Source organism: Panthera pardus, unplaced genomic scaffold, assembly GCF_024362965.1.
Source record: "Panthera pardus isolate Hobbes unplaced genomic scaffold, ASM2436296v1 HiC_scaffold_7, whole genome shotgun sequence".
NCBI lineage: Eukaryota > Metazoa > Chordata > Mammalia > Carnivora > Felidae > Panthera > Panthera pardus.
This window is the reverse complement of record NW_026527002.1, coordinates 78,971,314-78,984,255: the sequence shown is the minus strand read 5'-3', so window position 1 is coordinate 78,984,255 and position 12,942 is coordinate 78,971,314. Positions and strand designations below refer to the sequence as shown.

The following is a 12,942-nucleotide window of genomic DNA, read 5'->3' as shown; positions in this document are numbered from 1 at the left end:
GCCGTGGGTGGGGTAGGCATGGACGCTGGCGATCCCCGGGCACCTCAGAGGCTCGGAAAGCAGAGGGGGCAGGCAGGGACGCCTCTCAGGGAGGCCGTTTCCGGCCAGGGCTGCAAGGGTGGGTGGAGTCAGTTCCCTGGAGGTGGGGCGGGGTGAGCACCAGCAGCTAGCGGTCCAAGGCTGCGGACCCCAGTAGAATCCGGCTGTTTTTACTAACACCTGATGACTGTGTGGGGCTGTTTCCCTCTTGTGAGCTCAGTTCACCCCTCTGTAAAAGTGGGTGAGTATAGAATGAGACACTATGACTGCAGGAGCTTCCTCGGTGTCACGGGGGGTGTCTTCACTGGCCCCTGTCTCTCGTGGAACCAGCTGGACTCTGATTAAGGTACCGGGGTGTTCAGACCAGACAGTCACTCTCCTGAGAAGTTGTCTCGGCAGTGAGAGGCCACTGTCACCTGACAGCCACTCTAATCCCCACCCTGGGCCTTCCCCGAGCTCATAAAATCCACACTAAAGAGGTAGGTGTGTTCGAAACCCCTTCAGTTTACAACGAGGCACTTGAGATTCAGACAAACTGAGTACCTCAGAGACCCAGACTTTACCAGTGAAAGAGACCGGGCATCTATCTGTCTGATGCAGGCTTCTGCTCAGCTTGCCGTGGCCTCATGATCTTCCAGCCTCTGCACGGAGCAGACGGGGTGGGGGGCAGAGCACTGGACCTCAGACCCCTGACCCCCAGCCCCAGGCTTGTTCATAAGCCGCACCGACCCATAGTCCAGCCCCTCGGGCCCTGTAGCTGCACTAACCACAGCGGCCGCGGGTGCGCAGCTGTTGACCCCTGGACAGCGTTCATCGCTGAGCACCCGCCAGGTGTGCGCCCGGAGTTCAGGAGAGCGGGGATGCCCGTCTGGACCCGTCCAGTCACCGCCTGCTTCAGGCTCCAGGATCTTCAGGCCTGGTGAGGAATTCCTCACCTCCGTTTGCCATCTCTGTGTCCTCAGGCAAGTTATTTTTGCCGCATACAGATTTAATCCGTCTCTGGGCTGCCGTGAACATGGCGATGATGGCGGTGAGGCACACTGATGGCACCCAGGTGGCCTGTGGTTGGCGCAGTCCCTGGCGATGCTCTGATTGGATTGTGCTGGGCTTCGATGTTTGGAATCCAGTGTATCTTTTCTCTTCAATTAAAAATAATGGCTTTTCTCTATTATAATTGATCTATGAGGCCTAAGAAGAAAATTATCTTCTTTGGGTGTGATCCAGATGTCGATGTTCAGGCCATTTTCTTGCCTGCTTGGAGCCCCTCCTCAGGATGGATGGCTCCTCAAGGTTGACTGCTTCCTTTCACTTGGGTTGTGCTTCATTATAAAACAGAATGGGCTGGGAGAGCCGAGCAGACGCCCATGTGACGCGGCACATAAATTTAGAATACCAGTCTTATAACTACCAATTATCTCCCAATGAAAGTTCAATTGAATTATATGTGGATAGTCCTTCTAAATCCAAGTCCCTGATTTGTATTTAAATGTCATCATTATGACTTCCCTGGTGAGGTTATCAGCTGTTCAAAGACTGAATCATATGATATTTTAAAAACCACCGCTTTTATATAGACTCTTCAGAAATCACAGCACCTTCTTCCAGTGCCAACTCTTGACTATTATTGTCACATTTGGCCATAAAATTAAGCATGCAAATTGGCATTCAGTAGTCGTATTAATTTTATTTAGCTCCCGACTCATCGAAGATGAACAGGATGGAGTAGCGGTAGGGACTATCTGACGGGGAGGCCGGGGAGCGCTCCCAGGATATTGCATGTAGGCTCACAGCCGCATCTGAAGTGAGAGTGTCCGCGGTTCCGCGGGCAGCCGAGGTTATCTCCGAGGCTCCGCAGTGCCGTGGGCTCCTGGTCCCTGACGAGGGATTAACCGCCACGACAGCAGGTGCCATTTATGGCGCGCTGCTTGTGTGCTGGGCACTGGACTGACCATGCTGTGTCTAACGTCTCACTTAAGCCACACAAAACCGTACAAGGTGGGGTTCAGCCCCAGTCTTAGCTGCGGTGTTCTGCACACCCTGAGGGACCGTGGGGGTGATAGCAGTCTCCCAGGGGGAAATGTGCAGCGAGGGTTTGTGCAGTTGGGCAAACCTTGTGGAGAGCTGGCCCTTGAGCACGGATTTAGAAGATCTGAAGGAGTCCTGTCCTGACAGGTGTGTGTGGGGCCTGGGCCTCTCCCCCATCTGGGATTCAAGTCTGGTCCTTTCATCTAATCCAGAGGGACCCTGACAAAGTGCCACACGTGTTTACACACAGGATCAGACTTCTCGACAGCATGACCAGCAAGCCAGTGGGCATATTCCCCACTTCAGAAAATGAGGTTGGGTTTCGAGAAGCTACAGGGTACGGGGAAGATAGACAACTGAGAAAGCCCTCACGTGGAGCTGGCGGCCGAGCCCTGGAGGTTGCCTCCTCGGCCAGCAAGTGGCCGGGCTCTTCCACTCTCTGCCGTTCACCAGGGACCGGTCTCGCCCTGGCGCCCCTCACAGATGCCCTCCCGCTTCTGAGACCACACTGGACAGAGAGCCCAGAGAACAGATTCTTGCCCCAAGGCAGCCACTGACTGTAGATCATGCCCCTTGCGCTCAGTGTCATGCTGCTACTTGATTAAAAATAGAGACCCTGCCATTTGTGACAGTGTAGATGAACCTAGAGGGCATGATGCTAAATGAAATAAGCCAGAGCGGGAAAAACACCGTATGATTTCACTTCCATGTGGAAACTAAACACACACAGACATGAGCAAACAAGAAAACAGACACAGACTCGTAGATACAGAGAACAAACTGGTGGTTTCCGAGGGGAGGCAGGCAGGTGACAGGCAAAAAAATAAGTCACGGGGATGAAACGTACAGCATGGGGAGTGTAGTTAATAATACCATGGTGCGCTTGCTGTCGGCAACATTCAGGTGGCGCATAAGCATTGAATCACTGTGTTGTACACCCGGAACTAATACGGGCCAATTATACTTTGAAATGAAAAAAAAATTAAGTAGAAACCAACAACGGACAGGAGAGGCATCCTGGTGAAAAGGTGTGTGGGGGCGCCTGGGTGGCTCGGTCAGTTAAGCGTCCGACTTCGGCTCAGGTCATGATCTCGCGGTCCGTGAGCTCGAGCCCCGCGTCAGGCTCTATGCTGACAGCTCAGAGCCTGGAGCCTGTTTCGGATTCTGTGTCTCCCTTTCTCTGACCCTCCCCTGTTCATGCTGTCTCTCTCTGTCTCAAAAATAAATAAAACGTTAAAAAAATTAAAAAAAAAAAAAGAAAAAGAAAAGGTGTGTGAAGGATGATTTCCCTGCTGGCCTGAGTCCCCCGTGAAGACCGTGCAGCTATGTGCCGAGCCCCTGCAGCTGCCCCAACGGCAGGTGCGCCCCCACACCCCGTGGGTCCTGGGCCCACCTGTTCTCGTTTCCTTCTCTTTGTCATTACTGAAGATAGTGTTTTCCAGTTTTGCTGTGATTTGCCAGAGGGTCAGCTGTGTTTGGGATTATTTTTTGGATGCTTGTTTGTGGGGGATTGCACCAATACTCTCCCATCCGGGTTGCTTCACCCCCAAGAAGTTGTTTCACAGGGCCATGAGCTTATACCCAACTGAGGAGGGCTGTGCCCGGGAAGTTGTCCTTGGCAGGGCGGTGGGGATGCCATGGCTTCCGTGTCTGCTGAGGGTTTTGTTGCTTCCTGGTTATGAGGAGCGCTTGCTAACTGAGAAGAGGGATGTGCATTGTCCAGGGCGTGAGGCTGATCCTTCCCTGGGCTGATGGAGGCTGCCACCAGGCCTGGGTGAGAAGGCGTGAACCCTCTCAGCCCTCCCTCTGGGTCAGGTACTGCCGACCGCATCTCTGGTTGGGTTGGAGTGGGCATCCAGCTCTGAACCCAGGGCTCTGTCCTCTGCCTGCTCCCACCTCCCTTGTCGTTGTCATCGCCGGGAGCACTGTTGTCCCTAGTCTGCGTGGCTTTCTGACAGAAGCAACAGCCTCAAACCATGATGGCTGAAGCCAGTGAGACGGCTGGACTCGGAGCCAGGACCCCTCCTGGGGCTCTCAGGCAGCCCTCCCCACCCACCCCCCCACCCCACCCCCCCTACTGCCGCCTGGTGCTGTCCCTGGTGCTGCACATAATACAGCAGCTTCCCACAGCGGGAGAGGTCACTCATCAAGACTGGGCTCTAGGAAAACAGGTCGTCGCACGCTACCCTCTCCTTCCTGGAGGTGAGGCTAGAGGGGGAGGTGGTGATGTCTGGGGACTGTGCTCTGAGACCACGTAGCGATGTCCAGGCCAGCCATGCTGCCCGTGGTTTGGGGAAATAATCCTTGGCCTTCGGCCTTGGCATTCTGGCTCCAGGGCTTGGAGCTGGGTGACCCTGGTGCGGTACTCAGTTTCTTGGTACCTCAGCATTAGCACCTGTGGGAAAGGAGGCGTGCCGCCTTCGGGATGCTCACAGCTCTGTCACAGGTGGCGGGGCAGTGGCGGTTCATGTGGCAGCAGGCTTCACGGTCACTAGGTCTGTGTCCCATTCTGGCTCTGCACACGGCGTGAGTAAACCATCATTTCCTTTGAGGTGCTCTGCCTGAGCAAGAGGGAGCCAAATGGAGCGAAAAACAAAATCGTGGTGCTGAGTCTGAGCGACAGGCTTTGTGGTGTGGGGCTGCAGCCTGTGCTCAGCGCCTCATCAGAGCTGTGAGAAAGCAAACCGCGCCCGTCCTTACACTTGCTGTAATGAATAAGATGAAGGTACGTGCAGGACACTTAGCACAGGGCTTGGCACGTAGTGTCTGTTACATTTCATCTTCTTCCCCCTTCCGTGTTGTGGGCCCACGTGGCTATGATTTCATCAAGGCTGGGGGCGGGGGCGGGGGGGGGGGGCGGAATGTAGTGTGATGCTTACTTCATCGAGATTGTTCAGAAAAGCCCTTCAAGTGATCACATAAATACAATCCCGGTGGCCACAGCATCTGGGGTGTCTCTGGCCCCGGGGATCTGGCATTCTAGGTGCGCTGTCTCCTTCTGTGTTCAACAGGAAGAGCCTGGTATCCAGAATGTTTCCAAACCCCTTTCAAAGGTGAAAGTTATTAGTTCCTTTTGGGTTATCAGGTGATGAACTGAAATCGGCGTTTTTAGTGAGACTTAGGAATATTCTGACCTTTAGCTTAAGGAGAGCCCTTGTTTGGTTCATTCTCCCTTCGAGGTGGGGGCTGGAAAGAGCCTACACCGAGTGAGACATTAGAGGCACTCCTGCTGGACATGTAGACACCTCACAAGGGAAGAAATGTATGTACAAAAAATGGCTAATAAGCTTCTCAAAAAGCGTTCACTTGCAGGAGCGATTCAGACCTGCAAATTGAAACATCAGTGAGGTAGCATTTCGCCCCTTCCTAGCAAAGGTGGAAAATCGATCATGGCCAGTATTGGCAGGGGCGCAGGGAGAGGGGCGCCAGCCTCGCTGCCTGGGGCGCGTGCCCCAGTGAACGCCTTTCTGAGAAGGAACTGGGCGCCCACCTGCCAGCCTTGACCTTTTCCACCCTCTCGATTCGGTCTCTGCTTCTAGATGTGGACCTCAACCCGCAGCATGAATGCAGACAGGAAATTGAAGCACAAAGATGTTTAGGATTTTTTTCAATAGTAACTTTTTGAAAAATGGAAAGTATGAGTTTGAAAATAGCAGAATTGTTAAGTAAGCGATGATAGGGTTGGGTAACAAGACGTTCTGCAGACTAATTTTTAATGACGTGAACGTGTTCACAGTATCTTGAAAGAGTAAAACAAGATATAAAATGCATGTATATATGTGTGTGTTCGTATAAAATGAGACGTGTGATAACATACACCTATTGTAGTTTGAACTGCATTAAAATACAAATACTTAGAAAAAAGACTCTAGAATTAAAGCATTACAATTAGGGTTTAAGGATGAGTCCTTGTTTCTTTATTGTGCTTTTTGCCGTTTTCCCGCTTTTTCTGGACTTGAAAAGAGTTTTACGGGCTGAAAAGAGAGTCAGTGTGACTCTGGAACGAAGTTCTTGCTATGGGATGCCGTGTTCTCTGTGTGCACAGGAGTCTCTCATTCTTTGGGGGTCTCCAAGCCTCAGACATCTCCTGGCCAAAGGCCATCCATTTGTTGGCACCCCAGTAGTTTTCGCTAAGCTGTTAAGGTTCTTGGGGTTGAATCTTAGGTGTGTACACCCCGAACTGAGTAGCAACTCTTGTCTCCTGGTTGTCCCACGGAATAGCCCCGAGGGTCGCTTAGATCATACTGGGTTTGGCTGAATGTTTGGGCCACGGCAGAGTCTGGGATTACACACTCACTTTTATCCTTTGAGTGACTCTGTCAACTTTCGGTTGAGCCAGAACGTCGGGGGCCTCACATAAAGAAAACCCCTTCCTCCCCTTCTCCTTCCATCTATCCACGTAACACGCCTTTACTGAGCACCTCCTGTATGCCTGATTCTGTGCTAAGAGGTAGGGTTGCAAGCATCAGTGAGACACAGCCTCTGCTGGCATGAAGGTCACGGTCGGGAGCTGAGGCAGGCTGCCAGCAGCCGATTAGAGCGCCCACACCTGTGTGCTATGTGGCGTCTACATGTCAGGTGCTGTAGGGTCTGGGGGTGTAGCAGAAGGGCACAGGTGCAGAGGTCAGGCAGCAGCGATGGGGAGGAGGTGAACGCCAGCCCAGGCTGTCTGGGAACGTGCTTAGTTCACGTGTTCGTTTATGTGGGGAATCGTTGGCCGAGTTGCTGTGGCATGCCAGGCATTATCCAGGCCTGGGAGACTGTGGGAGCAAGACCACACAGACCTCCGTCCTCAGGGAGCTAAATTCCAGTAGAGCTGTTGGACAGCAAAGCCCACACATTCGTGTCTACAGCTCGTGGGAAAGGCTATGGCAGAATGGACGCTGCCATGGAGGGGAGGCCAGGGGGGGAGAAAGGAGGAGGATGCTGTGGGGGAGGTGCCCAGAACACCTTCCTTAAGCTCAAACCTCGAGAGTGTGGGGCTCCAGCCACATGTGGGGCAGGAGAAGAAGCACTAAAGGCTAAGGCAGAAAGAGCCTGGTGTGTTCTAGAAACTTCCAGAAGGTGGAGAGGGCTGGACACAGAAGGCAGGGAGGCTTTGTGGAGGATGTGACCGTTGACCAGAAACCCGAAGGGGTGGGTGTCACAAGACAAGGTCCTGGGTGCAGGGGCCAGAAGGGGATGGGCGGGGTGTAGCTGGTCAGGCCTGGTGTGTGTGAGCAAGTCCTGTGGCTGAAGGTGAAATGGAAGTTGATGGGCAGGGCTCTGATGAGGAGGCTTTTGGGGCCCCCAGGGCTAAATAATTGCTAGTCCTCTCTGATTTTCCACATGGGGTCCTGTCTGCTTTGTCCTATTCTAGAAATTACATTTCCTTCGGGGTATGTGAGTCTTCTCTGAGGTTGGGCTCTCTGACTGTGTCTTCAGCTCTAAACTGTGTGTTGAACCAGCTCTGAAGCCACTGCTACCCTGGGAGTCTATTATTTCATTTTCTTGGAATGAATCCATTATGAATTACTAACGATAATGATTCATTATACCGTCTCACGCTGGCATGTGCTGATTCTCCAACAGCCAGCAGAAGATACTGCCCTGCTGATTAATCCTCTGCTTTTTCCCCCCTTCTCTTAGAATGGCCATTCAAGTGGACAAGTTCAGCTTCGAGAGTTTCCCAGAATCCCCTGGGGAGAAGGGACAGCTTGCAAATCCAAAGCAGCTGGAGGAGGAGAGGCAGGAGGCCCGCGGCTTGGAGATCGACAGCAAGCTGGACGTCCACTGGAGAATCATATCCTTTTCACGGTGGCCGCCCTGGCACCGGGCACACCCTGCTTGGGGGCTCTGCCCGCTGGGAAGGACCCCCGAGGGGCTTCACCGTGGAGCTGTAGACAAAGGGTGTGTCAAGGAGACACGGACCAAGGTTGTCCTTTCTTAGCCTCTTCCCACTCCCAGGGCCCCACCAACGAGGTATCAGTTCAGGGTGAGGAAAGGCCACTTCCCTGGAACGTCTCAAATCACATGTTTCTTGCCAGTGTTGATGTTTGTGTTAGTGACACGTTCTCATGCCTACCTGTCAATGCTGGGCTCCAGGCTTCACAGACTGTCCACTCCTCCCGGTCAGTTGTCCGGGAGACTGAAATCGCATTGCACGGCTTACGAGGCATGAGGACCCTGAGGGGTTTCACAGGGGCAGTGCTGCACGAGAGCGCCCAGGGCAGTCCCCGGCCCTGCTGCGAACTTGGGACGTGCCTGGCTCACTGTAGGTGCTCCGTTCCACCAGCGAGCACGTGAGAGGATCCCAGGCGCACTTGTGTGAGTGTTCGACCGTCTTCCAGAGCACCTGCTTTGGGCTGGGTATTCAGCAAGACGCTTAGGCTGAGACGGCAAGAGAGGCCTCAGTGTTTCTTCATGGCCCTGCGGGGTGTGGCTCGCCAACTGGGGACGACATGCACTTGAGGCACAGGGCAGGGCATCACACCACGTCTGTGAGGTTCAGGGGTGGAAGCTGTGGGCATGGGGCCCTTGGAGAAGGCTTGACACAAGGGGAGACGTTAGAGTGGCTTTTGTAGGGTGAGTAGAAGTTTATTCGAGGGATGAGGGTAGGGGATGGCCCAGCGGTCCCAGTGTGTAGGAGGATGGCTCACTCAGAGTGTTGCCCAGGAAGAGGCGATTCCGAGGTGGTTGTCTTAGTTGTCTGACTCACATATGTGCTGTGTGGTCTCAGATCATTCTAGACCATCTCCCTGGATTCTGGAAAGATCCTCAGTCTGCAGGTGGCCGTCTCCAAGAGTTGAGGCACATTGCTTTGTGCCCACTACAGAGGGTCTGGAGCTGATAGACCCTGTCCCCAAGGAGCTGGGACAAAATAAGCCCTTCACATGTAAACCGGAGGCTTCGGGAATAAGACATTAAACCCAAGTCCCTGGGGACTCAGAATCTCAGTGGCCATCACAGAGTTAAGGTGTTTGCCTTTGTACAGAAGGAGGTGAAAAGGAGGGATGATTGGAGTCCTCCCTGTCTCAGGCCCATCCAGAGCTCAGCATAGGGTCGGGGCCCAGCCAGTGCCTGCTGGTGACGGAGCCCAGAAGGCAGCGGCATTCACCCCGCGCACCAGGCCGTCTCCTTTACCCCTTCCGTCTCTGACGCGTGCTCTCGCACCCCTGGGGAGAGGTTGGCTGGGTCGCCTGTGAGTCCAGCCAGGACGTGGTGAGGCCAGCTGCCCGGTGGGGTTGCCTGTCCTCAGGGAAGATCGAGGAAACAACCCCGCCCCCCCGTCCTGTTGGGGGACAGCAGAAGGCACAGAGCTCTCCTGTCCTGGTATCTGTGGTTGTGATGCTGATGCTGGGGTGGGGGGTTTGGGGTGGAGAGGCTCTGTAACCTCTAGATGTGCACGTCCCCATGTGAGGCAGGACATGCCCTGCTCCCAGGCCTCTGGGCTTCATGCGGGGAGCTTCTCTCAGACCAGGAATCCTGGCTGCGAACGAGTCCGCCTCTGGCCCATGGAGGGAAGGGCAGTGTGCGTGGGGGGCCTGGCAGGAAGGCATCTGTCTCCCGAGTGTCTCATTCTGGGTGAAGATAGAAGCACGAAGCCTCGGAATGGAGGGGGGGTGGTTTACACCCCTGCTGTTAGGGCTACGGTAGCATCTGCTGATGACGCACCTGCCACTTCCCAGGTGCACCCCTGGGCTGGCCCAGGTCGTTCTCCGTGGTTTCAAGTCCCAGGGGGGCTCCGCCGCCCTGTCTTAGAGATGACGACCTCTCCAGCTCACACACAGGAAGAAGGGGAGCTGGCGCTTACCAGAAGCCCATCAGTCGCCCTGCAAGCCGGTGGCCCTTGGCCAGGATGCGGTGCCTTCTAGTGGGATGATGCTGACCGTCAAAATGCTTATATTTTGATAACACCGACCAGAAACATGCTGAAAATGTCTTTGGTTTCTCTCCTTTTAGTTTTGCCTCCTTTAAGAGGCTGATATCCCCATTTTCTGTATTTGCTTAATAATTCATGCAACAAATATTTATTGAATGTCTACCATGTGCCAGGTACATCTGTCTCCTAGATGTACTGACTGGGAGCTTTTGAGAGACCGTCCCTACAGGCGGATTCCATTAAAGAGAATGAACAGTAGGACACCTCTCTCTCTCTCTCTCTCTCTCTCTCTCTCTCTCTCTCTCTCTCTCATCTGGTAATGACATCTGGCATGGGATGAATAGCACAATTCTGCTGTTGTCAACCTGGATTCAAGCAGATGGAAAGACCAAAGATTGAATTGGCTAATACTTTTATTATGCATTTTAGTGATATTTTCTCAATATTTAGACTTTATGCCAAGATTTGAGCCTAATTTGACACTCCTCTAAGGAGTAATAACAGTGGCCCACATGTAGCATGTAGGGCTAGCTCGACCTGTTTCCGTGGAGATGGTGGACCTCTGGACCCGTCAGCATCGCATCTGTAATGACCAGATAAGCAGCCGGGCACACCAGGGATTCCAGCTCCAGCGTTTGCCTGCTTAACGAGCTGTACGTTTTGCTGCGCTCACGTGCTGGGGCCCTGGAGATGCCCCAGTCTAAGGGGCTGAGCAGACACAGAGATGGGCTCTTACAGCGCAGCCTGGAAGGGCTGAGACAGGAGCCTTCCTGTGTGAGGGCTGGCACATTCCAGAGTCCGAAAGCAGCAGGGACCTATGTCATTCCCTGTGACCAATAATACAGCAGGCAGACCAGAGAGGTGGCAGGGTCTAGGGGCCTCCTGCGCTGTGCCTGGAGTTGGGCCTTCCTCCCTCCCTCCCCCCGCCCCTCCCTGCCATACTCAAAAATCTGTTAGGAAGCTCTTTCTCCTGCATGACCCATTCCTCATCACCAACCTTTGCTGGTAATTGTTTTCATTCATTTTTTTTTTTTAATTTTAGAGTGCAAGTGAACTGGGTGGGGGAGCAGAGGCAGAGACAAAGAATCCCGAGCAGGCTCCATGCTCAGCACAGAGCCCAATGTGGGGCTCAATCCCGGGACCCCGGGATCATGACCAGAGCCAGAACCAAGAGTCGGACACTCAACCGACTGAGCCACCCAGGCGGCCCAGCCTGGTAATTTTTAAAGGGACTTTTCCTCTTTCTCAAGAGGAACTCACGTCCATGGAATGTCTGTGCGGTTTCCCAGGGGGGTGGGAGAGCAGCCTGCACAGGCGGCGTCTGGCCTGGAGAGCTGGGCTCGTGTGGCAGACATTGTTACTTTATCGATGGAATACACCCTTACTTTCAACTCCTTTGCACGATCTCCTTTCCACCTTCTTCCCTGCTGGCTACCATTCCTGGGCAGTCTTTACTGAACTTTGGAAACCTTGATATGGCCAAGTTTGTTGGTAGCAGATAATAGCCTTCCACACATAATCCAGAAAGTACCTGTTTGGCTTTGGGATGGGACCAAAGATGCCGCACTGTTGGGGCTGGAGCCCAGGGTCAGAGGCCCAGCTCTGCCGTTTCCAGTGTCCCCACGGAGAGGCTGTGGCCCAAGGGGCCCTTGTCCTTGTCTGTTCAGGTGAGAACACTTGCTCAATTAGCTGTTAGGCTTAGTTCTAATAATCGTCTTGCCCTTTTGATCATCTCCCAGGTATCAACCAAGATATTCGCATTTTCTTCTAACCCCGAACCTGCAAAACAGATAGTACTCTGGTTTTCAAAATAAATGCATCTTGGAAGTTGAGTAACTGACCTGAGAGCAACACAGCTGGCCAGACAGCCAGGATCCGAAAACCTGTGTGATCTTCTTACTGGCTACTTGAAGTGAGGCTCACTGTCCAGGTGTAAGCCTTGTTTCTAACGCTGGGAGGTGTCCACACTGTGGGCCCCCTCTCCTGCTGCCAGAACCGCCCTGCTCCTGTGACCTGGCCTCACAGGAGGACCATCCTGCACACAAGTCAGGTGGGCCAGGCCTTCCCCACGTCCTCACTTCCGCCTGTGATGGGACCTGCCACAAGGGTCTGGGATTGTCGTTCTGAGAGTCCCCCGGAGTAGCCGGTTCTGGGGCGTTTGGACATCGGCTGTGTCTGTTTTCACTTTGCGTTTGTAATTCAGGAGAGGAGAGTGTCCGTCAGTGTCTCATCCTTTGATGATGAGTCTTCCTCATCCTTTGTGGTTGACCTTGCACTTCCAGTCTCCCGAGGAGCCTGGTCCATCACTGACCTCTCCTATCTCCCCCGGCTGGAGCCGCCCCTTCTGCTGGACTCCAGCAGCACTCTGTGCCTAGGTCTTGTTTGCTACAGGCCTTGCAAAGTGCGGGGAGGTTTATTTTTCCCAAAGTTCACGTCTCCTGTGCCCAGCCGTGCTGTCCTTGAAGCCACATCGCAGCCTTTCCTTTAGCAGCTGTTGACTGGTGGCCCGCTGTGTGCTGGGCTTGCGCTCAGCACCAGGGACCTCCGTGATGAGCGAGACCAGGTGTGGACCCTGACCCGACAGAGCCACGTGTCCTCCCCGGCACGTAGGTGTTAAAACCCGTGGCGAATGAACAGCTTCCCTCTCATTGATGCTGCAGACTGCATGGTTACCAGCCTTGCTGTGCTGTGCCCGCTGCTGTGGCGAGTGTGAAGGGAGTTTCCACGCACAGGGTGAATCATCTCTGAAGCCTGGCTCCTTTTCCAGAGGGCAGCCGTGCACGGACGATCTGTGGTGGAAACAGACGAAGGATGAGCCTGGAGTCCTCTCACCTTCTCCTTTTCTTGGTTTCGTTGCAAATGTCCCTCCAAGGAGCATTTCAGGGGTCGGTGGGTATCGGAATCCGACCCCGTGTAGGTTTCACGACAAGAGCCGGGTGCACCGGCTCCAGTGACCTGGGCCATCTGGGCAGCGTCTCCACCAGGTGGCCTGACAAACATGCGTCTCCTCCGTACTG

The 12,942-nt window shown here is 53.9% G+C and overlaps 1 protein-coding gene across 6 annotated transcripts in view; it reads left to right on the top strand.

The window, feature by feature from the left end:
* TRAPPC9 (trafficking protein particle complex subunit 9) overlaps positions 1-12,942 on the top strand; it is a 570,776-nt gene that overhangs the window by 425,137 nt on the left and 132,697 nt on the right. For all 6 annotated transcript variants that reach the window (XM_019459757.2, XM_019459759.2, XM_019459760.2 and 3 more), the window contains one exon: positions 7,693-7,846. In XM_019459757.2, coding sequence (XP_019315302.2) covers positions 7,693-7,846 — 154 coding nt within the window. The remainder of the gene's footprint in view (positions 1-7,692; positions 7,847-12,942) is intronic.